This window comes from Gouania willdenowi, chromosome 21 (assembly GCF_900634775.1).
Source record: "Gouania willdenowi chromosome 21, fGouWil2.1, whole genome shotgun sequence".
NCBI lineage: Eukaryota > Metazoa > Chordata > Actinopteri > Blenniiformes > Gobiesocidae > Gouania > Gouania willdenowi.
Genome location: NC_041064.1, coordinates 14,007,754 through 14,031,931, shown reverse-complemented (window position 1 = coordinate 14,031,931; position 24,178 = coordinate 14,007,754). Strand labels below are relative to the sequence as shown.

Sequence of the window (24,178 nt, the reverse complement as noted above, 5' to 3'; positions counted from 1 at the left end):
TGTACAATAACTGCCTAAGTTTGTCTTTCAACCACAAAGCAAATGTTTTATTAGAAGGAGCTGAACTACAGATCAGATGCATATCAGTTTTACTAAATGTTGCTAATGCTAATGCTAATATCCTGATCCTCACTGGAAATACGACAATCGATCGACATCAAATTAAAGCACATTTAAGATATATTTGTACAATTGTTGCAGCGCTGTGCTGCTTGTCACACTTGGTCTTATGGTGGAATAAAACCTCCTATACGGCTGGTTGAGTTGTGGTATAAAGCACAAATTAGCAAAAATGAAAAAAGCATTTATTTCTTTTTTTACTGCCTTTTGAAGATTTTGAATTAAAAAAAAAAACATTCCAGCCTGTTTTACCCAGAATCCATTGCTACCATTCTCCACTGTAAGGCTCTATGAACTTCTCACGTTGGTCGGATGGAAAACTCTAGTTTTGCTCCTATGTGAAAATAACTATAAAAGGACTTAGTTTATTTTGATGAAAATGGTCCTAAAAATAACATCATTGGGTTTCTTCCTCTGTCTGTGAGACTGGTTATTAAAGCATTTTGATCATCAGGAGTCAACTTTGGAGCATGATTAGGCTTGTGTTCAGTGAAACTGGTTTTCTAACCCTAATGAGCAGTAATCAGTGGATCAGTAATAGAGATCAGCTCGTTTCACGCATTCCTTTCACTTTGTGTAATTCCACTAACAGTTTAGCACATACTGTATTTGCTTGTGTAAGACAATGCTGTTGGAATCATCTGATGATTGCAAAGAAATAAAGTTTATAATTTAAGCAGTCTGGAATATTTATTTTAACTGCAATTTACCATCTTTAAAGTGTTTTAAGCTTGAAATCTAATTTCTTTTAAATTTTTAATCTAAATGATGCAGGATTGGCCACAAAATTGCAGTAATTCTGCTTTTTTGAAAGAAAAAATAATTATGAATTTAGTAGGGTTTATTTTATACTTGCTCGATCTAGATTTATTTAGTCAGGTGGTTATGATTGTTTTAATTAAACAAAAGCAAGTTGGTATAATCTAATTTTACAGAAATTGTTGCATCACAGTTCTAAAATAAAAGCATTAATGCAGCATTCATTTGTTTACAATGCACCTCACTGCAAGTGATCACACCACCAGACCCAATAACCTCACAGCAAGTTTTATTTATACATCCAAAAACAAAAAATCAAATTTCTCACACTATATACAGATATTACATACAGTTTTTACACATATTACATAATTTGTACACAAGAAAAATATACATAAAAATGTAAACTTTTGTATACAAAAAATACCTTAGACAAAATTAAACAAGGACCAATAACAAAAGGTGACTAGATTAGCTCATCCTATCTTTAAAAACAGTAATACAGTACATTCAATGAGTATAGGAATTTGTCAGCCGTCACTGAATTCAAGCAGTTACATGTGCCTACGAGCCCTGTGAGTTTTGTCGGGAGAGTAAAAATGATGCAGTGAAGTAATCTCACATGATTTTAGGTACAGCAGTCATGCCTTCATTCATTAATCTCAAACTACTTGATCGGCCTTCATTTGTTGTTTATTTTTCCTAAAAGGGGGTTTATTTTGGTCAGTGAGGTGGTCACAGTTGTCTCTGGCGGAGCTACAAGTTTACACATCGTTACGTGTTTTCTCTTTGGAAGGGAGAGACAGAACTGGGCCCTCTCACTGCTGGAAATGGGGGAGTTGTGGCACAGACTCAGAAATGGTCATGATGGCAGCTGTTCATGTAAATAATGAGCGTTTAAGCAGGAAAGTGTTAAAAAAAAAAAAAAAAAAGGCAAGACGGGACACAGCAGGACATAAAAACACCATCAGCCTCCTTCACTCCTGTGCAAAAATCCATGTCAAAAGGATACGTTCGTCTGCTCGTCTCCATAAAATGATGCATAATCGCACGTTTACACACCAACGACCCCCCCCACAATCTCTCACTTGTTCCTGAAGTTCAACAGCGATCAAGTCTTAATAATAGCCATTAAAAGCAAGAGACTCACTCAATCAACGAGACATTTTCCACCGTATACAATGTAAATACTTTCAATCCATTTGCTACTCAAAAAGTTCACCAACACAACCCAAGATAGACTCCTACCCTATATACGACGTAATACTCAACAATGTCCAACGAATGGTCAAATGTTTATGATAATCGTGCCGATTCCGAGCCATGGTTGTGCGAATTGTTTACAAAAAACCTTTAATTTAAATAAGATCCAGGCCACAAATTTGCATCACTTCTAGCTTAAAAAAAAAAAAAATCAGAGTAAAGCATACATTGCTTTACTAGACGTGCAAAAAACACCAATTTATATCAGGTAACATCGAGCGGATCATTTAAAAAGAGAACAATTGGTTGCCTAATTTTTTTGGTTTGGTTTAATTGTAGGATTTTTTTCTGAGGATTCTGGAAGATTCAGTGAGTAATGAAAGCCATTGTTGACCACTTATATTCCCTGGGTTATTAGGTCATGTGACTTGATGAAGCATCTCCACGTTAAACTGCTCCAAGCCTGTTCCTGATTCAACCTGGTCACAGCAGGATGAGCTACATGTAACAAGAGCAATGAAGCGACTTCCAATGCTCAGACTTACGTTAACGAGTTTATTGCTTTAAGAAACTTTAATGTCGCCGTCAAGTGTCGAATAAGTCAGTCGGACTCACACAAACAATGGCGAGGTGAGATATTTTTTTTTAGACGTCAGAGCAAACCAATGAATGAGCACGGACACAATATAGTATACACAATATAAAAACAGCAGGTTAAAAGTGTTTTGGTTAATCTACGTCTGTGAAATTGGATTCGATATGATTCTATATCAGAACAGTTAAATAGATTGAGGCGTAACGGATCACAGAAATGTCACTACCTCCACTTGTGTTTGACACAAACTGTGTGAAAAAGAAAAAAAAATGGCAAACTGAGCAAGGCAGGGCAGAGTTTGATCCTTTACAGACACAAACAAAAGCGAGCAGAGATCGATGCTTCTATGGATTCTGAGCACTGTGACACAAACATTATCTCTTCTAAAAGCCAGTTTTCACCCGTTTCTTTTTTTTTTTTCATTATAAATTGACCGTATGTAACTCTTTGCTGACAAAACCACAAGGCAAGAAACAAGTGAACTCACACTGACCTAAAATCTCAGCCGTCTGACTTGGTGGGAAATGATATTTGAGATCATATGAAGGGGGATGGGGGGGGGGGTGTGCCAATCTAATAATAAATAATGCACGTTTACCACATTGCACACATGTAGCAGATGAAGTGAGCTGATCATTGGAAGCCAGTTGGCAGGATTACAAGTGACTGTGAGTCCACTAACCGCTGCGTGACACCCTTTCATTTGCTCTGCGTGAAGGGGGGAGTGACGCTGTTGGCACTGGCAGCGGTGGCACTGACGATAGAGAAACCAGCAGGGGGCGCTGTGGAGCTGTGGCTCGGCTGCACGTCTTTCGGGATGCCGCTGTGGGAGGCCAACTGGTGGCCGAAGGCCGCGCTGAACTGAGGGAGCTGCTGCTTGGGCTGCGTGGAGGTCAGAATATCATGTGAGGAAGATGGGAGGGAGGATGAGGATGGTGGAGGAGGAGGGGGGGTGGTTATTCCAGTCAAACTACTCTGGTTCAGTGCTGAGAGAACAGCCATGGGCTGCAGCGTCACAGAGGGGGTGGTGGTGGTGGGGGGAGTGGACAGAGAGGTGGAGATGTGGTGACTGTCTGATCCCATCAGGGTGCCGAACTGCGTGGGGTCGGTGATGGAGAGGGGGATGTTGTTCCAGGTGGAGCGAGGGGGTCCTGGTACGGCACTCGGAGGGACTTCCAGCAGTAGGGGGGGGTCTGACTGGAAGGAGCTGGTATGTGGAGAAGATATGTGGTCAGTGTACGGGGGGGGCACGTGCTCACTGCTGAAGTGGCTGCCCTGAGAAGACGCTGATGGTACGTCCGACTTGGCCAGGACATGTGACTGCTGCTGTGTCCGGCCATTGGTTCGCTCCGTCATAGCGTTCTGATTGAGTAGGGAGGGGGTGGAGGGTGGTGCAGCAGGAGGGGGTGAGGTCAGGCTGGAGCAGGACCCTGCAGGCTGGTTGTTAGGCTGAGATGAATGCGACGGGGGGAAGTGATCCCTGGTGGACTGCAGGAGGTTGTCCTCCAGCTCCAGGCTGGAGAAGTTCTCCGTGTTCATGCGGCTGTTGAGCAGGTCCCCCATGGCCCCCGCCTGGACCGGACCAGGAAACACCGTCATGGCTCTGTGGTCCACTCCTTCAGCTTGAGCCAGTTCTCCCATGGAGGTCAGGCACACCAGAGAATCAGGGTAAGAGCCCATAGCTTGAAGTGCACGTACCAACTCCTCAGCTTCCTCTGTAGTGGGCAGCAGCTCCCCGTTCTTACCTAAACACACACACACACACACAAGTAATCAGCCATAACATTATAATCACAGACAGTTACGTCACATGTCAAACTCAAGGAACGTGGGCCAAATTCAGCCCTTAGAGCATCCAATTCGGCCCACAGCAGAAAGTAAAAAGTCAGAGAAACTATGTATCATTGTGTAAAAAAACGACTAATTGAGTTGTAGATATCTCCAAAATAAAACACAAAAGAAACTCCACAATATTAGATCTCACAATTTTCCAATGCTTGTATCACGATTTGAAATCTCAAATTGTTAAAAGAACTCAATTTTTTCCAAAACCTGGTAATTTTTTAACAATTGTTTTACAGAATTCCCCAAATTACATAAACATTTAACACAAAATCTAAAAAGGATAAAGTGAAGATCCTCCAAGGCCTGATATCTGTCAAGTATTGCTTTGATATTAACAATGCTGTACATATTTATTTACACATGGAAGTACAAACTTGAGCAGAAATATTTTGAAATTACTAATTTTCCTGCCTAAATTCTGTGGCCCACTTAAGAAACTGAATTGAAATGAGTTTGACACCCCAGCCCTAAAGCATCTAAATCATCCCATAGGTGAGAGTGAAATGACACTGAATACTTAAACAGTTGCAGATATTTCAGTCCCATCAAATGTATAAATTCAATAAACTTCACATCTGCAAAGCCCTTCACTTTTCCCATCCGTATATTACATGATTGCAGTCCTTTAATTTTTTTTTTCTCAAATTGTCAGGAACTTTTAATTTTTCTAAAACCCTGCAATTTCTCACAAACAATCCTACAAAATCCCCCCAAATTACACAAAATTGCTCAGAAAATTAAGTATTTTTTTCAGTAAAGATGTTACAGGAACTGTTATCTGTCATTTATTGCTTAGATATTGTTGATGCCTCACATACTGTACTATAAGTTTATATATCAGTTATACGTTCAAGTGCAAACTTGTGTACAATGTTGACATATCCCCCACCCCCCCACCCCCCCACCCCACTCATAATCTGTGGCCCACTCTGAACTGAAACGAGCGTGAGACCCCAGTGTTAAAGAAGTAACACTCGTCTCATTGGCATATGATCTCCTTAAAGTAAAAAACATGTAGAAGCAGTGGAGGTGGACAATTATAAAACACAAATTTCAGCAAAGGCTCTAAAAACAAAATATCTTAAAAAAATGATAATCTGTGACAACCTTCAAACAGGTCAAAGTCCTGCAGGTCGTCAGGCAGTCTGGGTAACACATCGGAGAAATCCTCCTGGTTCAACTCAAGGTCATTTGGAATGTCTGCCATGTCGTCGGTGATGTCATCAGGAAGTTCATCCGTGCTCAGGTCTGGAGTTGAAGGACTCCTGTCATCAATACATGTTGAATTTAAAACAAAAAGCTAACTTTTTCTCCCATGAAGCAGCATTTTCACTCTGATGTGTAAACACAGACCTGACGCTGGCCTCAGACGCCACCACTGCTGCAAGGCTGGTCGACGGCATTCCCAGGTTTCCCTGCGGCAGCGCCGGTGGGATGGGCTTCTGGGGTCTGCGTGGACCTCTCCTCCTCTTCTTCTTGTGTTTTTTGGTGAGTGCCGGTGGTTTGGTCTTTTTTCGTGGCTTTCGCTGCTGCTGGTGTTGCACTCGTCGGTTTCCATCCCCACGGAGGAAGTTATCCTGTGGATCCAAAACTCACCAATAACCAAAGGCACTTAGCAGCATTAATGGCAGAAATAAAAGGAGGAGGACCATCATTTATTGGCACCAACTTTGGAGAAACATGGAATCCTGTGTAAAACCATGTTATTTTTCTCTCATACATTTGTGTTTAACTGAAAGAATCTGTCATGGTGTTTTTTTTATCAATTTGTAAGCAGTTTTATTACCATTAATTGAATGTTTTTCCTTAGAAAAAGCACATTTTAAATCAAGGAAGCCTAATTCAAGCTTCAAATGAGCTGGTATAAATCCTCTCTGTCCTATGTTTGGACATATTTTATAATACGTTTTCAGACAGAAACATTATGTTCCAAAAACAGACATCAGATCCAACTCTGTCCATCCCAGTGGAGAAGCATGGTAACAAAATTCTCTCTCACTTCTTTCCTTTGAACTCTAAACTCACCATCTTTGTGGCGTGCTCTTCACAGAGGGGGGTCTGGTGTGTGATATCGAACACAGGGATGGAGCATTGCTGACCATCTGCAAATTTGGCTGTACAGCTAGCAAAGAGCTGCTGGGAACGGTTTAACAGAATGTCTACAAAGAACAATTAAGGACTAACACCCAAACATGTGCACGTAATCATCCGTCTGCAGCACAAAGGTAAAAAAACACAATGCAGCAACACAATAACAATCGCTTGATAAGTCAAAGGTTTACAGTAAATAAATGAACCAGAGTGCGGAGGATACGCTGAAAGCAGTGACGAGTGAAAGGCAGCGCTCTGGTGCTGCAGGACTGGCCCTTTGTGGTGCCGGTACACGTCCCCATGTCAGGACTTAGCCGCTTCGCTGGAGCAACACTGTGCACACAAAAGAGATGCCAGACTGAGTAACACAAACAACAACAGAAGCCAACATTTATCACATTAGCTTCAATAACGGAGGGACATTATGCAACTTTTACAGGGTTCTGATGTAGAACTTTCCCGCACTGTCTCACAGATGAGAGGATGCTGTTTTAACTACGGTCAAGATTTATTTAATTCTCAAGTGTATGTTGGTTTTATCGTAATGTGAACATTCAGTTAATCTCTGGTTTTAGGAGCTCCTTCATCCCTACTGACAATAGACTATATAACATAGAACTGGACAAAAATATTGCACACTATGGATTAAAGGTGTAAAAAAAAAAAATGATTTAAAAAAATCTCCAAATCTATTTTTTTTTAATTATGTTTTTATAACGAGAAAAACATTTACTTGTGCTAACGTATGCATAGCACGTAAAGACCTGGTCACTAGGTGTCAGTGAACCACATAAAACTTAGGTAAACTCTCACTCCTCAATGTATTTTAGCTTGGAAGTTGATTACACTTTATTTTCATAAAACATACTGGGCACTTTGATAGATATGTGTGGCTACTTTTTCTTTTCTTTCTTTTTTTTAAAGAATGTAAAAACTTAACAGAATCAGAATCTCTTGTAGAAGTAAAAGTTAAACTTTTTTGAAAAATTTAATAAACATACAACTTGTTTTTGATATTGGTAGTTGAATTACAGAAAGTTAACATTTACTTGTTCTTGCGAGTAAAAAAAAAAATAAATAACTGATATCAATTGTATTTATCATCATTTTGGACTTATAAAGATGAAATTTGTAATTGTCGATATCACGATCTACCTGGTATTAAGTACAGGGGCATGTAAATCATTACGTATCATCAGATGTATGGCAATGCACACCCCTGCAATGGGACAATAATAAGGTGCTTATTGCTACTTGTGTGAGATTTTCATGTATTTGTGTCGCTTTCCTGCTGTTTTTATGGGTTTTACTTGGATTTTAATTTTTCCTTATTCTTTGTTCTCAATATTTATTGCTTCAATGACAGATAAAGTAAATATTAAGTGTAAATTTGAATAAAAGAAATGCTTGTGTAAAAAATATCTCGTTTTCTCATCTTTTTTAAAATAAGCCCTTCATGATCATACGGCACACTGTACAATCTAAAATATGTATCTTTTTGGTGTGAATAACTAATATATTTTATTGGCCGTGGCTACGGGTATGTTAAATGTATCCGTAGACTGCCACTCTATGGCTATGCAGCGCCCCTCATTGGCCAGTTTGGGTCACGTGATAAAAAAGTTTCATCATTTGTATTTTAGCTCATATTTATTTTTAGCTACCCGCTAACTACCGGTATTATTTTAGCCCTCATCCTAACTGTAACTCTAATCCTAACTGTATCTGGGGCGACGGTGGCTCAGGTGGTAGTGGGTCGTCTTCTGATCGAGAGGTTGGGGGTTCGATCCCAGTACCTGACTATGTGTCGAAGTGTCCTTGGGCAAGACACTGAACCCTAAGTTGCTCCCAGTGATCGACTAGTGCCTTGCATGGCAGTCCTGTCCCACTGGTGTGTGAATGTGAGAGTGATTGGGTGAATGAGCTGATATGTAAAGCGCTTTGAGACTGCTTCAGTGTGGTGATAAAGCGCTATATAAAATCAAGTCCATTTACCTCTATCCCTAAAATGTTTATTTTTGTCGTAAGTGAATTTTTATAGGTGGAATTTGCCGTGTTAAATATATTAAAATGAAAAAAGAAAATCGTCAAATGTGGGATTCGAACCCACGTTAGCGGTGAGTGCAGCGCCTTAGAAGACTCGACTATCCTATGTACGATGTGCTACGTTTAACATACCTCCAGACACTTTTTCAAAGATGGTTCTAATTGGATTAATAAGTGCACTGTACCCTGATGAGCTGCGAGAAGCCCCACTCAGCTCCTGGATGAGCTGCCCTGCACAGTCTGGGTTTTTACTGGCAGCGTGCAGCAAGGCTTTACGGAAGGCATAGCGGCATCTCTTTTGGCGGATACTCGCCCTCTCCTGCCTGCACATGTGCTTGTATTTCTCCTGAAGGTACGAGCAAATCCTCTGCAGCCGTGTTCTCCGTGAGGAACCGCCGTCATCCTCCAACCTGTGACGGCAAACGTTCAAGTGTTCGTCATTAAAAGCAACAGCGTGAGGATGAGAGCGGATTGACGTGTTTTGATACCAACCCATCCTGTGGTCTCCATGAATTTTGAAAAGGTGCAAATCCTTCTCCGTCCTCTTCATCATTATTCTCATCAGCACTATCCTCTGACCAGTCCAATCCTGCAAGAAGACTTGAGCTGCTTAAAAATTGTAAAAAGTACATAAAATCCAACATGTTCTTACAATCAAAAACTGATTCTAATGAAAAACAATGAGTCACCTAGATGTGGAAACAGATCTCCGTGCTCGTAGTGCCTTTTAGCACAGAGTTGCACCAAATGCTGCAACCTGGCAAAACAGCTGGCAGAAGGTGAGAAGGCAGTGGGACGCATGACAACCATGTGGAGCTGATTGTTACTGCCACCGTCCTTGCAACAGACCGGCAGGTGAGAAGCACTGAAAGGCGTTTTCCGACTAAGCGACGGCCCAGAATGCAGCGCTGCACTGGGGGCTGCGTTAGTGGGCATCCCTGGAGGAGGAAAGTTGACCGTCTGAGGTTGTGGTGGATTGCATAATAAACCCTGCTGCTGTCCTGGGAAGGAGAAGGAAGTCCCACTGGTGTGCTGCTGCAGCTGGAGAACACCTGCAGGCTGCTGCTGCCGCGGTAGGTGAGTGTTGAGTGGTGACGAGGGGTGCACGTGAGGGACAGGGGAGGGGGTAAAGTGCTCAGGAGCTGATTGGAAGAGGTCTGTGTCATGGCAGAGTTTCTGGTTGAGCACCAGCCGACTCTGGAAATTCTTCTTGATGGCGTTGGCCTTACGAGGAGTGCCCATCTCCTCCCCGTCAGTGTCATCCTCGTAAAAGGCAAAAGGGTCCAGGAGCTCCCCGTCTGGGAGTTGTAACAGGCGTGTACAGGGGGGAGATGGTGGAAGTTCATCGAGACCATTAGAAGCTTTCAAAGCCAGAGAGGGCACCGTGATATTCAGAGCCACAGACTCAAGCTGGGCACGTGATCGCATTTCTTCCAGAGCATCGTGTTTCTTTTTACGCTCCTTCTTCGGGATGAATCCAAGAACCTGCAAATGGCTGTTGCAGTACCTGGGAAAAAGAAGAAAAAAATGTTATTAAGTAAACTTTAGATGGGTTACAAATAGGGCTGGGCGATATGGACCAATTCTCATATCTCGATCATTTTTTTAATCAAAATTGCGATATACTATATAAATCTTGATTATTTTCATTCAAATAAAGTCTGACCAGAAAGACAACTGAGGGTTAAATATGCCGATTGTTACATTTATTAACAAACAGTTGGCAAATATGTACACTTTTGGCTTTTTCTCCCCTAAGGGACAGCACGTGTGAGTGAGTTCTGTAGTGTGGCTTGTTTAGTGGTAGATCTAAGTTGGGACACAATCAGCAATCCATCTAACAGTGCTTTTAATGCTGTTCTAAGAAGGAGCAAAGGCAGCAAGTCCTAAAATAAGTTATAATTTTCAATATTGCCAAATTAGAAAACTTGATATACCTTGAATCTTGATATATCGCCCAGCTCTAGTTACAGATCAGTCATACACACCTGCGGTCCTCTGACTTGGGGATGGGGTTGGTGCATCGCTGGCTGTTGTACTTGGCCACATATTCACACTGTTTGAAGGGAGCAGTCTTATCCTCCAGAACGTGCCGGATACAGAAAGCATAGCCGTTTAGTCTGCGCTGCTTGCAGAGCTTTGGGCTGTAAGAGCACAACGGCTTATTGTCCACCTCTGAGAAGTGTATGTGTTTGCCTTCATACATCACGTGACTCTTGTTCTTGACAACATCAGCTGATGGGGGCAGGAGTAGAAGAAAACCAAAATAAGAAACTCATCACTCAATGTTCTTTTGCGGTCAAGACAACTCCTACACCAGGAGACACGGCGTTCTATTTTCAAACACAGAAAAGGATGAAAAGATCAAGTTTATAGGGTTTCTTTGAAACTTATAAAAAAGTGTGTGAATGGGTTTCCATTGACTGTATTTATTAAAAGCCAGTGCTGTTAAAAATGTAAATCCTGCACAAAATTTAAATATAAAAAACATTTGTTTCTTTATTGTACTAATATGAAATATCTAAAAGTTAGGAACTTAAACAGCAAAGAAACTTTTGTCATGACAAAATTGATTAATTTTGTCAAAATGTACTGACAATCCAATGTCAGTAGAATGTTGTGGCGTTATTTACTAAAATTCCACCATGTGCACCCCTAACGGTATTATACTGAAAGTAGAATAATGTAGAGGATTATGATGGGGGATCTCCAACTTACATTAAAGAAATCATCAATGTTTCATTAAACCAAAACATTTTGGACGATTTCATACTCCCAACTAAGAAGGAACAATATAAGAATGGCCCCTTTTTTGTTTGAAATTGACTGCACCAGTGCACAGGGATAGTCCCTTAATAATATAGATGAGCGAGTTTGGTTGGAAAAACTTCTAGAAAATGTCTATTTGTACGATTGCCGTACGGACAACCCCCGGTGCTATTGGTACGGTTACAGAAGTACAAGTACGTAGCGTCTTAGGGTTAACTCAATATCGCAACAATCTTAAGGTTACGGTTAGGTTATGGGTAACGATAAGGTTTAGTCTTAGTCAAGCGACCTAAACTGGCCAATGACTGACCTATCACGTGACCCTAAACTGGCCAAATAGGGGCGCTGTTACGGATAGAATGTATAGGATTATAGGGTACATATCAGCGTGTTAAAACAGACGTCACATTTTCGGTAACATCAGGGTTACTACAGCTTCAGTCAAATTAAATTCAAGACTTTTTCAGACTTTTTATTGCCATTTGAAATTAAAGTTAAGATCAACTTCACAGTAAACATATTTGAAGATAAAAACACTACATAGGGTTAGGGTCAATTTTTTTCCAGTGTCTAGTGCAGATGTGCTACTGGTGGCCCCCAAAGTAAACACACAAAAATACACAAAATGACAGTAAAATACACACACACACAAAAAAAAACAAAAAAAACAAACACAAAAATAATCAAAATCACTCAAAACGCACAAGATGACTGTAAAGCTAGCCAGAAATCTATAAAACAAAAATACAAAAAATTAAAGCCATTAAAAAAAAATCTGTTTGACAGGCAATTTTCATTAAATTCAAATTTTTCCATGTTGTTTATACATTTTTTAGAAAACCTAATATTTACTCTTTATTTTGAAATATGAAATGAATTACAATCATACTTATGTGTTCAAATTTAAGACTTTTGAAACATTGATTTAAGACATTTAAATGATAATTAAGGCATTATTCCCTGGTAATTTGCTGAGAGAAAGACAGTATTCCAAGGTCTTCATAAGTATAACTACAGTAACTCTCCATGCAACTGGCGCTGTCGTAACTAGTCACTCAAACGATAATTGTAGCCTGGCGGCACGTCGTACACGTGTGTTCAGATAGTTAATGTTACAGGATCTACAGCAGCAGTGTTCAAACATAACAAGGTGACTGTAAATCACTTATATCAGCAGAAGTGATAAACAATTGTAAAGAAAGGGAGAATCGGTCATACTTAAAGCTCAGCCAAGGAGCTAGTTAGCCACGTTAGCGATAACGCCGACAGATAGCAATAAATATTAGAAAATTAACATATAAACACGTCTACTTACACTACGCAGCCACACCCTTATAATAAAGGATCTAATATTTTGATTTAGAATAAGAACAGTGTTATTTTTCCCCCCGTAAAACACTCACAAATCACCAAGTTTGCTAGTTAGCTAACAAAGCTAAAAACACACATCAGTAGGCGGTAGCTAACCAGGAAACGGAAACATCATGCTAACAATCTAAAGGTCTACCTCCTGCTAAGTTTAACGGGTAAACTGCGACCCCACCCAGAAAGCACAACTAATATATTATTAGATTTGTATCGAGTTAGGTGTTTATGTAAATATAATATACCATTAAAATATATCCTAACAAAGAGTTGACACACAAGGCTTAAGGCCTGTTACCGAAGGCCTCTGTAGTAATCGATAAGCATTACAGCTGCCAGCTATACGCGTTACATTAGCGGGTTATAAGACCAAAAACTAGAAGCGACGCATAACGTTTCGCACTTTAAAATAGCTCTGGTCGGTTTAGGCAGCTCAGTGGTGTAACAATAAAATAATTAATATAAGGCCTCTAGCAACTGTTTGACGGCGGTCTCTGGTGGAGCGCTCATCCGGCTGAGGTATGCGCAGAACGGCACGCTCAAAAATCGAGGTCGGTGCTGTGTGCTACTCTGCTTACCTTGAATTGGTAGAGGCTGGATACGGTATTCGCTCCAGATGGGCGGCCGAAATGTCTATTAGGATCAGCTAGGCTATCGGGGCATCGATAACCCAGATAGGACTGCAACGGAGACCTTCATCAAGCTCGATGTATCTCGAAATAAGAATTCATGTGAATCTAGGCTAGCAGGGCGAATTTCAAGCAGTAGGTAGGCTGCTGGGGATTTTAGCTGGATCCACAGCAGACTCCTCACAGCACCACTACAGGCACTGCGGGGACATGACAACAGTCCGCTCAGCAACAACAACAACCTCTCCTACCATATTGGAAATTCAACTTTGTTAAAAGCGCCTCCATCGTGGAAAAAGTCGGTATATCTTTACATAAGTAGATTGTGTGAAAGGCAGGGTCGTTTTTGTTGCACATAGTGAATGAATGAATGCTCCACAGTGGAGCAGAACAAGATCCACCTGGATCATGACTTGTCATCCACTATGTGTCAGTCCTCTATAGTCCTCAGCCCTGCTGCCATTCACGTGCCGGGCCGGGTGCTCTTAATGATGAACCGGGTCAATCACCTCAAAAACCCTTTATCCACAATAAGTGCTTACTGTTTCTTCAGGATCTAAAAATGTACATACAATTTACAGGAGATAATTTCAGAAGAATTAAAAAGTTCCCTAATTTTTTATTTTTTTATACCACATTTACTAATTTTGTAAGAACAAGTCAATTTTAAACCATCACTGCTTGTTAATTTTAAAAACTACTAAATTCAATATTTGAGGAAAACACTTTAAAACATTTAGTCTCAATGATATATTTAAACTGGTAGTGATATACAAACTTCACTAGACAATATGCAATACTGGGCTCATGATAACGATATATATTTAAAAAAAAAAAAACAAAAACAAAAAAAACTTAATAGAATAAAAAAGATATACATTTAAAGTGCAATAAAATGGAAAAATAGACACTGACGATACATGCCAGTCTAAAATTAAAACCAAATCATGTTGTCATCTGTGCGTGATTTTTTTTTTTTTTTTTACATAACTAGTATTTAATTTCCTAAACAAATGCCATTATGGTGTTTAAATGTGTCCAAATGCAGATATATTTATTTGAATTCAAACACTTTTTTTTAGTTGAAAATGTGTTTTTGTTTTTTGATTAAAGTAGAAAAAAAAGATTAAAGCAATTTAATTTTGATTGAATAAAAATGAACCAAATCTACCTCAATATCCAACAGAAACAGTTTTTAGAATAGAAACTGCACTGAGGCCAATTTTGGGATTTCTCTGCTGGAATCCTAATTATATATTGTCAATATATATTTTTCTGTTATTTTGTGTTTTTTATGTTGGTTTGTGTGTTTTTGAAATCATTTTGTATATTTTTCTCTTTTTCCATTTTTTTTTTTTTTTATATCTATTTTCAGTAAAAAAAAAAATAAAAAAAATTGTCCTTTCAGTGTATGTTTATTGTCACTCTGTGTTTTTAAACCAGGCTACTTGACTCAAAACGCCTCTCACTTTGTTGCTGTTCTTCTTCTTGCTGTTGTGTACACTAGTTAAAATCTCTACTCCTCTGTTATTCGTGAACGGATCGGGTTGAAATTTGGTAGGTATAATCTATGGATGTGTATAGATGAATTTTATCGACGCTCTGAGCCCGATTTTTGATTTGGGGCCCCAAAAGAAAGTCGATTTCTCATTTATTTACGTGTCCAATATTACGACGGTTGGTGGTACCGAATCATTGGCACATACTAATATAAAAATGGGGCTACTCCGCCATTAGTTCTTATTAGATCGGAATGCAGTTTGGTATGAATACTCTATGAATGAAAATGATGAGACTCTCGGAGCCCTTTTTTTGAAATGGGGCCCGGGGGCCCACCCCCAATTTCCGGTATTTTCCAAATTTATGGGAACATAGTCGCGTGATATATCGTTTCAAAGGTAATTCAACGTAGATTACGATTAAGCCTCGCACAATTTGATTAGGGGCTCGGGGGGCCACCTCCTTTTTTAGGCATTTTTCATTAAATTTGTTTTCTCGTTTATTTGGGAGTCAAATATTGTGACAATTGGGGGTCCCAAATCATTAACGCGTACCAATATATAAATGGGGCCCATTACTGCGTATGTGCCACGGGGGCGCCAGGGCCCCCCGGAGTCCCCATTTTTCAATTGACTACTCCTCCGTCAATGCTCGTTGAATCGGGCTGTAATTTGACAGATATTCTATGAGTGGATGTCAAGAGCCTCTCTGAGACCTTTCAAAAAGGTCTTAGAGAGGTTTACTATTGCAACAACACATCATCAGTAGGGTAATTTCTAAATTTATCGGAACATAGTTGTGTGACTTATCGTTTCAAAGGCAATTCAACATAGATTACCTTTTCACGTCGCACAATTTCATTTGTTTTACTTGGTGGAACCGAGTCATTCACTGAATTCTTGGGTACTTGCTATTTGGCGCAGAGACGTTCTGTGGGCCCTGCCATAGTCAATCAGAACTTGTTGAAGTTTTGCATATTTTTAGGTATTTTTGTGAATCTTTGTTGTCCTTTTGTGTGTTTTTGTTATTCTTTTGTGTTTGTTTTTTTTTCTGTCAATTATATGTTTTTTTGGAGTCGTTTTGTGTATATTTGCTGTTTAATGTGTTTTATCATTTACATGTGCCCCCCATACTGTGAGTTTCCCACGTCTGCCATAGTTGGTCTTTACTTGGTGCCTTCTAGTTTACTTTTTATCATTGTGTTCTGGCTGAATAAAGTTTGTTTAGACAATATTTAATTTAGACAAAACATGAAGTGCCTTTCTTTTTTTTTTACTGACTTACAGTATGCAGCATACACAGAACTATTGCACCTGTGTATGACCTTGAATGGGTGCAGCTGCAAGACACTGCAAATATGCAGTGTTTACAGAGAATCACTGACCTTTAAAGTATAATCGAAATCAAAATGTTCAGCTTGCATGAAACAGGTTCCAATTGAGTGAAGGCTGTCGACACAATTATGGGTCAGTTGCTCAAACTCTGCATCAGTTTGAGGATAACAAGGCAATTACAGTTACTTTGTATAAATTCATGAGTTTTATTAATTTTTTTTCTCAATCTCTCTTCTTTTTCTTCTGTTTTTGCCAGGCACACATTTAATAATCATTAACACTGACTTACTGACTGGGCAAAAATTGCTAAAAATGCTGCCCTAAATTGTGTGCTACTGCACACTGCAACAATCGAGTGCTTTGCTTGAGCCAAAATCTGTATAAGAAAGCCAAAATTTTAACTAAAGATAGGCTTTACATCATCATCATCATCTATTTTTCCCTTCCACGCTTCAGCTGGTTGGAAGGAACCTTGACTCATCTTGCATTTCCCGTTGCAGTTGAATAGCTGAAAGGCTCGTAAGTTTATCGTAGTTTTTCCATATGTCACGAGTATACAGTTTATTAAAAGAGTGGAACACAATTTGTTTTTGCAGGGCTGAGTTAGGAAGTCTAGTTATATGAGTAATGTACTCAAGGTGTTGGAAAAGACAGAAGTTACAGATTGGTGTAGAGTGGGTGAGACGGAGCATGTCTAGATTGCTACATTTGAAGCGTCAGTGCCATGGAGAATTTCATTACATTTTGGGGGAGAACCGCATTAATATACTGATTTTGGATCAATTTGAAAAATCAGAAAATATCCGTTATATCTTGGTTTGTATTTGACAAATCTTTACGAAATTTGACTCATCTATCTTGGGTTGGTTCCTCAATTACCTTATTGAGTTTCATCCAGATCGAATTCAGATTGCATACTTTGTCATAATATAATATATATATATAAAATGAGTAATTATCTTCAGGGTCACATTTAAAACAACATTTCATAGAATTAATTTTAAGAAACCCAAAACATCAAAAATGAAATGGAAGACTCTATACTGTACTTATGGCACAGTTTGCATTGCAGAAGACTCATCTTTACACATATTTTAATTTCTACTGAACCATGAAACAAAGAGTTGCTTTGGCCAAAGACTTAATTCAACTTAGTCTTTATTGTTTGTCTCAGTTCGTTTATTTGTTCCAGCTTCCATTACAAATTAATAAATACATCCAGTGGACACAATTGTTTTTTTTTGTTGGGTCGACACAACAAACAAAGAAATACACGGACACAATGCACCGTTAACTTTTATCTAAGAAATTTTCTCTATCTCCACAACTCACGAGAGACATCTGACAGTTTCCAGCAACAGACAAATATTCAGGGTTGAAGGAATGAGGAATCTGCATTCCTGTCTTCTGGCATGTCTGACAGAGAACACATTGTATCGTTATCTGCAATATTTTTTAGCAAAAAACAACCCCCCAAAAAATACAATACCAAAAGAAAATCCATTGCATTTACATTTAGCGGTTAAAATCTGTTTTTGAAAAAGATTGAAATGAAGTTTAAAGATAGTGACTTTAAAATTCACCACATCTCTCTCAACCCAATATTTGTGTGACATGCTAGCTATGTGTAAATATGTGTATATAAATAGATGTTGTTGAATTTACATTGAGGTTTTCTCAATACATGTGATAAATACATTTTATTTATATATAAGTATCATGCATTAACATTTAGTCTGGACAAGATAGCTATTGTAATGTATTAGTTAAGGCGAAGGGGTAAGAGTTTTCAAGACATGCTTGTTCTCGCTCATTTTTTAATGTGTTTTCATTGTAATATATTCAATAAATCAATTCATTAATCAAAAACTAGTTTTGGCGAATGATGCTCAGATGCTATTGTAACTTCTGGACATGAAGGATCTGCTTCTGTATGCAAAGTGTCATTTACACAGCGTTTAACTGGTACTTAAAATATAATGGCCTAGTGTATAACATCAACATGACTATAAATAACAAGGAACTAAAAAGCCAGGGAGTTGGATATAGTCTATATGCATTATTTAGAATGTTTTTATAACATATAGTAGCCACATCAAATACATATATATTTACCTTCAGAAATGCATTATGAATACTTTATCATGGACCAATCTGGCAACAAGAATAGCTTTGTAACGCTGTGTAATAAAAAAAAAAAAAAAAGGTAAAATAGTGGGCCTATGTTGTTGGGCTTTTAAACAGTTTTAAATTAAATTGAGACAAGATTACTTACTTCAAACTAAATTCTTACTTTAAATTAAAATGTGTTATTATTACTATCTTGATCTTAAAGTTGGTGTTTGAGGCATCAGCAAAGTTGATCCTTTCAAACCTCATTGAGAATAAAATAGCTAGATTAAATACAGACAAGCTAAGTTAAGGTAAAGACTTTATTTCAACTATATTTTATTCACAACCCCTGTGAACTGCCATCTTAACGTGGTGGGGTTGTTTGAGTGCCCAAATGATCTCAGGAGCTATGTTGTCTGGGGCATTATGCCCCTGGTAGGGTCTCCCATGGCAAACAGGTCCTAGGTGACGGGTCAGACTAAGAGCAGTTCAGAAGACCCATATGGATAAAGTTAAAGCAAGGGCCGTGACGTCGTCTGGTATTGCGCAGCCGGGGCCCCACCCTGGAGCCAGGCCTGGGGTTGGGGCTCGAATGCGAGCGCCTGGCGCTCGGGCCTTTGCCCACGGGGCCCGGCCGGGCTTAGCCCGAAAGGACGACGTGGACCCACCACCCGCAGCGGGATCCATAGGGTTCGGGTGCAGAGAGGACTGGGTGGCGGTCAAGGGGGGGTGCCTCGGCGGCCCGGTCCACGTCCACAGCTTCTGGCTGTTGGGACATGGAACGTCACCTCGCTGGGGGGAAGGAGCCTGAGCTTGTGCGGGAGGTTGAGAGATACTGGCTAGATATAGCTGGGCTCACCTCCATGCACAGCTTGGGCTCCTGATCCCAACTCCTGAAGAGAGGCTGGACGCTGCACTTCTCTGGCGTTGCCCATGGGGAGAGGCGGCGGGCTGAGGTGGGCTTGCTTATTGCCCCCCAGCTCAGCCGCCACGTGTTGGAGTTCACCCCAGTGAACAAGAGGGTTGCGTCCCTACGCCTTCGGGTTGGGGACAGGTCTCTCACCGTTGTCTCGGCCTACGCGCCCAACATCGGTGCAGAGTACCCGGCCTTCTTGGAGTCCCTGGGAAGGGTACTAGACGGTCTCCCGACCGGGGACTTCATTGTTCTACTGGGGGACTTCAACGCCCACGTGGGCTGCGACAGTGAGACCTGGACAGGGGTGATTGGGAAGAACGGTCTCCCCGATCCGAACCCGAGTGATGTTCTGTTATTGGACTTCTGCGCCAGTTACAGTTTGTCCATAACGAACACCATGTTCGAGCACAATGGTGTCTATAAGTGCACATGGCACCAGGACACTCTAGGCCAGAGGTCGATGATTGACTTTGGAGTTGTGTCATCTGATGTCCGGCCGCGTGTCTCTGAGACTTGGGTGAAGAGAGGGGCTGAGCTGTCAACCGATCACCACCTGGTGTTGAGCTGGATCCGCTGGCAGGGGAGGAAGCCGGTCAGACCTGGCAGGCCCAAACGTGTTGTGAGGGTCTGTTGGGAGCGTCTGGTGGATCCCTCTATCAGTTGGGTCTTCAACTCCCACCTCCGGATGAGCTTCTCCCAGATCCCGAGGAAGGTGGGAGACATGGAGTCCGAGTGGACCATGTTCTCCTCCTCCATTGTTGATGTGGCCGTTCGCAGCTGTGGCCGAAAAGTCTCTGGTGCCTGTCGCGGGACAATCCCCGAACCCGGAGGTGACGCCCGGAAGTAAGGGATTCCGTCAGGCTGAAGAAGGAGGTACCGGCAGGCCAAGCGCGCTGCAGCCCGCGCAGTCGCAGAGGCAAAAACTCGGGTCTGGGAAGAGTTCGGAGAAGTCATGGAGGAGGAGCCTTGAAGAGATTCTGGCAAACCGTCTGGCGCCTCAGGAGGGGGAAGCAGTGCTTCACCAACACTGTTTACAGTGCAGAGGGGGAGCTGCTGACCTCAACTGGGGATGTTGTCGGGCGGTGGAAGGAGTACTTCGAGGGTCTCCTCAATCCCACTGCCACGTTTTCCGATGAGGAAGCAGAGGCTGGGGACTCAGTGGCAGACTCGCCCATCACCTGGGCTGAAGTCACCGAGGTGGTTGGAAAGCTACTCAGGGGTGGATGAGATTCGTCCTGAGTACCCCAAGTCTCTGGATGTTGTAGGACTGTCTTGGTTGACACGTCTCTGCAACATCGCGTGGCAGTTGGGGACAGTGCTTTTGGATTGGCAGACCGGGGTGGTGGTCCCTCTCTTTAAGAAGGGGGATCGGAGGGTGTGCTCTAACTACAGAGGGATCACACTCCTCAGCCTCCACTGTAAGGTCTACTCCAGGGTGCTGGAGAGGAGGATCCGGCCGATAGTCGAACCTTGGATTCTGGAGGAATAATGCGGTTTTTGTACCGGTCGCGGCACACTGGACCAGCTCTATACCCTTCATTGGGTGCTCGAGGGTTCGTGGGAGTTTGCCCAACCAGTCCACATGTGCTTTGTGGATCTGGAGAAGGCGTTTGTCCCCCGTGGTGCCCTGTGGGGGGTGCTCCGGGAGTATGTGGTCCGGGGCCCTTTGCTAAGGGCTGTCCGTTCCCTGTATGAGCGCAGCAGGAGCCTGGTTCGCATTGCCGGCAGTAAGTCAGATCTGTTTCCAGTGCATGTTGGCCTCCACCAGGGCTGCCCTTTGTCACCGGATCTGTTCATTATTTTTATGGACAGAATTTCTAGGTGCAGCCAGGGACCGGAGGGGGTCCGATTTGGGAACCTCAGGATCTCATTGCTGCTGTTTGCAGATGATGTTCTGTTGGCTTCCTCAGATCAGGACCTTCAACGTGCACTGGGGTGGTTTGTAGCCGAGTGTGAAGCAGCCAGGATGAGGATCGGCACCTCCAAATCTGAGGCCATGGTTCTCCTCTCCACCGAAAAGAGGTGGCTTCCCCTCTCTGGGTCGGTGTAGAGTACTTGTCTCAAGTGGAGGAGTTCAAGTATCTCGGGGTTTTGTTCACGAGTGAGGGACGAATGGAACGTGAGATTGATAGACGGATTGGTGTGGCATCAGCAGTGATGCGGCCGCTGTATCGGACTGTTGTGGTGAAGAGGGAGCTGAGTCGGGAGGCAAAGCTCTCAATTTACCGATCGATCTACGTTCCTACCCTCACCTATGGTCATGAGATTTGGGTAATCACCGAAAGGACAAGATCGCGGATACAGGCGGCCGAAATGATAGGGTGAGAAGCTCAGTCACCCGGGAGGAGCTCGGAGTCGAGTCGCTGCTCCTTCACGTCGAAAGGAGCCAGCTGAAGTGACTCGGGCATCTGTTTCGGATGCCTCCTGGTCGCCTTCCTCATCCACAGTGAAAACTAATTTGTCACCTAGTAACAAAATGTTACCAAGCAACAAACATCAACTGTGTTCACATACAGGGACATTTGAATGGTTTCCATGTAGACTCAGTGATTTCCCCATACATCATTTACATTTAAAAAAAAAATAAGCATTTGATTTTAAGATACTTATCATGTGAAACCTTTAATCCAACCCCACTCTTATTCATATTCTTTATGTGAGTTTTTCAGACATACAGTACTTGAAGTGTTTCAGTTGTCATGAGCCTGCCTAAAATGAGATGCTGATTGTGGAGGGTTGCCAAATACAGCTGACATTTTCCTGCTTTAAATCTGTTGGTAAACCCCCAACCATCATATCCCCCATTTTACCCTGGCATTACATGGTTATTAAACACAATCTTCCAAAAATTATCACATTATATGACACTTTTTCATGACCTTCATATCTTAATAACAACTGCATATTTTCAACCCATCACTAAACACTTTGTTTTGAAAGCTACAGCTCTAGTACTGTTTGTCCAGTGACTGGATCCAAGCTGTGTACATGAGTCACTGAGCAAATTCCTATCTTTTAACATGGTGGATGCACTTTTCTACACTGTTGTGCCCTACGGTAGCATCATCATAGCCAGTGACTCCAACAATCTAAACAAACCGATACAATGGCCAAATCTGTAATGAATAATAATAATAAATTTTATTTAAAAAACACTTTACAATAAAAGCAGAATGATAAAAACCGTGCAATGCATTAAAAACATTATTAGTAATGGGGGCAAACTGGACAGCCTGAAAACTGGACAGCTAAGGATACTTAACATGATGGTATACATCATGGAGAACCCTAGCCGTCCTCTCAACCACCTTTTGCAGGAACGCTGGAGCTTATTCTCCAACGAATATATACAGGATATTATTCCTACCCTTTATATCTAACAGACTGGTTAATAAATTAGTGATGGACAAATCTGGGTGGAGATAAATTGCATAGTCTTGATACTTTAGGAATGGATTGTAATGGGTTTTTTCCTACTTGACTTAATGTACTCTATTTCTGTTTCTAAATTGCTCACTACTGACACGTACTGACTAGATAGTTTTAGCGATATATTTTATTTTATCCCATTTTTACAGAAGAGGATTAGGGACACTGTGGGAAAAAAAATCCAAGACAGAGCCAGTAGTGGAAGGGGAAAAAATTCCAATCGTAAACTTTTTTTTATTTTATTTTATTTTTTTATTCTCAATTTCTTTTTAAACTTTTTTTTAGTTTTAATTTCTTTTTCCAGTCCTGTTTTTTATTTTTATTTTTATCCGCATTTTCATCTGTTACTATTTTGGGACACCTGCAAGCGTCTCCCAAGCAAAACACAGACAGAAAAATAAATAAGATAAGAATAATTAAAAAAAAAAAAAAAAGAAATTAAACAAAAAAAAAAGAAATAATAATGAAAACAAAACAAAAATTACGATTACATTTGTGATTTTTCTTTCTCCCACTACTGGCTCTGTTTTTTTCTTTCTTTCAGTGGCTCAGTTTTTTTATTTTTTATTTTTACCCTAACCCTCTACCGTACATTCTTCATCTATGTGTTTATCTAAGACAGCAAAATTACATAAACAGCCCAACCTGGCTCCACGTGGTGCAACTTTTTCCTCTGCCACCTCACAGTTTATATAAAGCAGTATTCCGTAAACCTCACACGGGCCCTACGTTTCTCACCAGTCATGTACTTGCACCAGTACCAGTATTTAAGGCAGTTGAAGCTATGAAAAACATCAGGCACTAATCACATGTGCATTAATTAAAATACATTCTCATGTGGCTTAAGTCAGGGCTATCCCCTTTAGAGCTGGTGTTTGGGTTCAGGCGTGTCCTCTGATCATGTATTAAAGCCATCTGTTTGGCCGACTGATGATGGGCACTCTCATCTAGTAGAGCAGACTTTATAAGAATGCATTCCATGTTCAGCTACAATGACACAGGGAGGAGCTCTATCCTCACTTTAGCTGCAACGTGACGACCAACAAGTCTGTCTAAATGAACCAAATAACAGGAAAGGGCTAAATTTGTCGAGAGAGCCTCGGGAAATAGTGAGTAAACACATCTGGATTGCTGTCAGACTGCAGCATGCCTTATAGGTGTGTAACACTTTTCTCCTAATCATCAAAGCCAACTTTTTAAACCCGTATAAAAGCAAAAGGATTTTAGCATAATACATTTAATAGCATATGTATGACATAAATATATTTCAAAATGTACACAACACATAACAAAACCTGTTACAAATTTGATAAACATCAAAGTAACATCCTCATAGATTTCACATAATGACAAAAAAGAAAAAAAAACAGGATGATCTCATGCTGTAGATCTACAGCTGTCTAGATAAGTTTGTCAAGAATCCTTTACTAACACCTTTACTAATAGTTTGCATAATAGAGCATGA

General features: G+C 40.9%; 1 protein-coding gene across 4 annotated transcripts; it reads right to left on the bottom strand.

Annotated features, from left to right (window-relative positions):
• Window positions 1-1,151: 1,151 nt before the first annotated feature.
• Window positions 1,152-13,883, bottom strand: ino80da (INO80 complex subunit Da). Of its 4 annotated transcripts, XM_028436263.1 has the most exons (10): window positions 13,372-13,882; window positions 10,648-10,894; window positions 9,349-10,166; window positions 9,152-9,248; window positions 8,845-9,069; window positions 6,837-6,946; window positions 6,548-6,681; window positions 5,876-6,099; window positions 5,630-5,787; window positions 1,152-4,422 (listed from the first exon to the last, which is right to left on the bottom strand). In XM_028436263.1, exons 2-10 carry the CDS (start codon window positions 10,863-10,865, stop codon window positions 3,377-3,379), a joined length of 3,030 nt encoding a protein of 1,009 aa, XP_028292064.1. In that variant the 5' UTR covers window positions 10,866-10,894; window positions 13,372-13,882; the 3' UTR covers window positions 1,152-3,376. The 4 variants fall into 4 exon arrangements, with proteins under 4 accessions (XP_028292064.1, XP_028292062.1, XP_028292061.1 ...); XM_028436261.1 differs by having other exon boundaries at window positions 8,845-9,268; window positions 10,648-10,992; window positions 13,372-13,883; XM_028436260.1 differs by having other exon boundaries at window positions 8,845-9,268; window positions 13,372-13,883.
• Window positions 13,884-24,178: the final 10,295 nt, after the last annotated feature.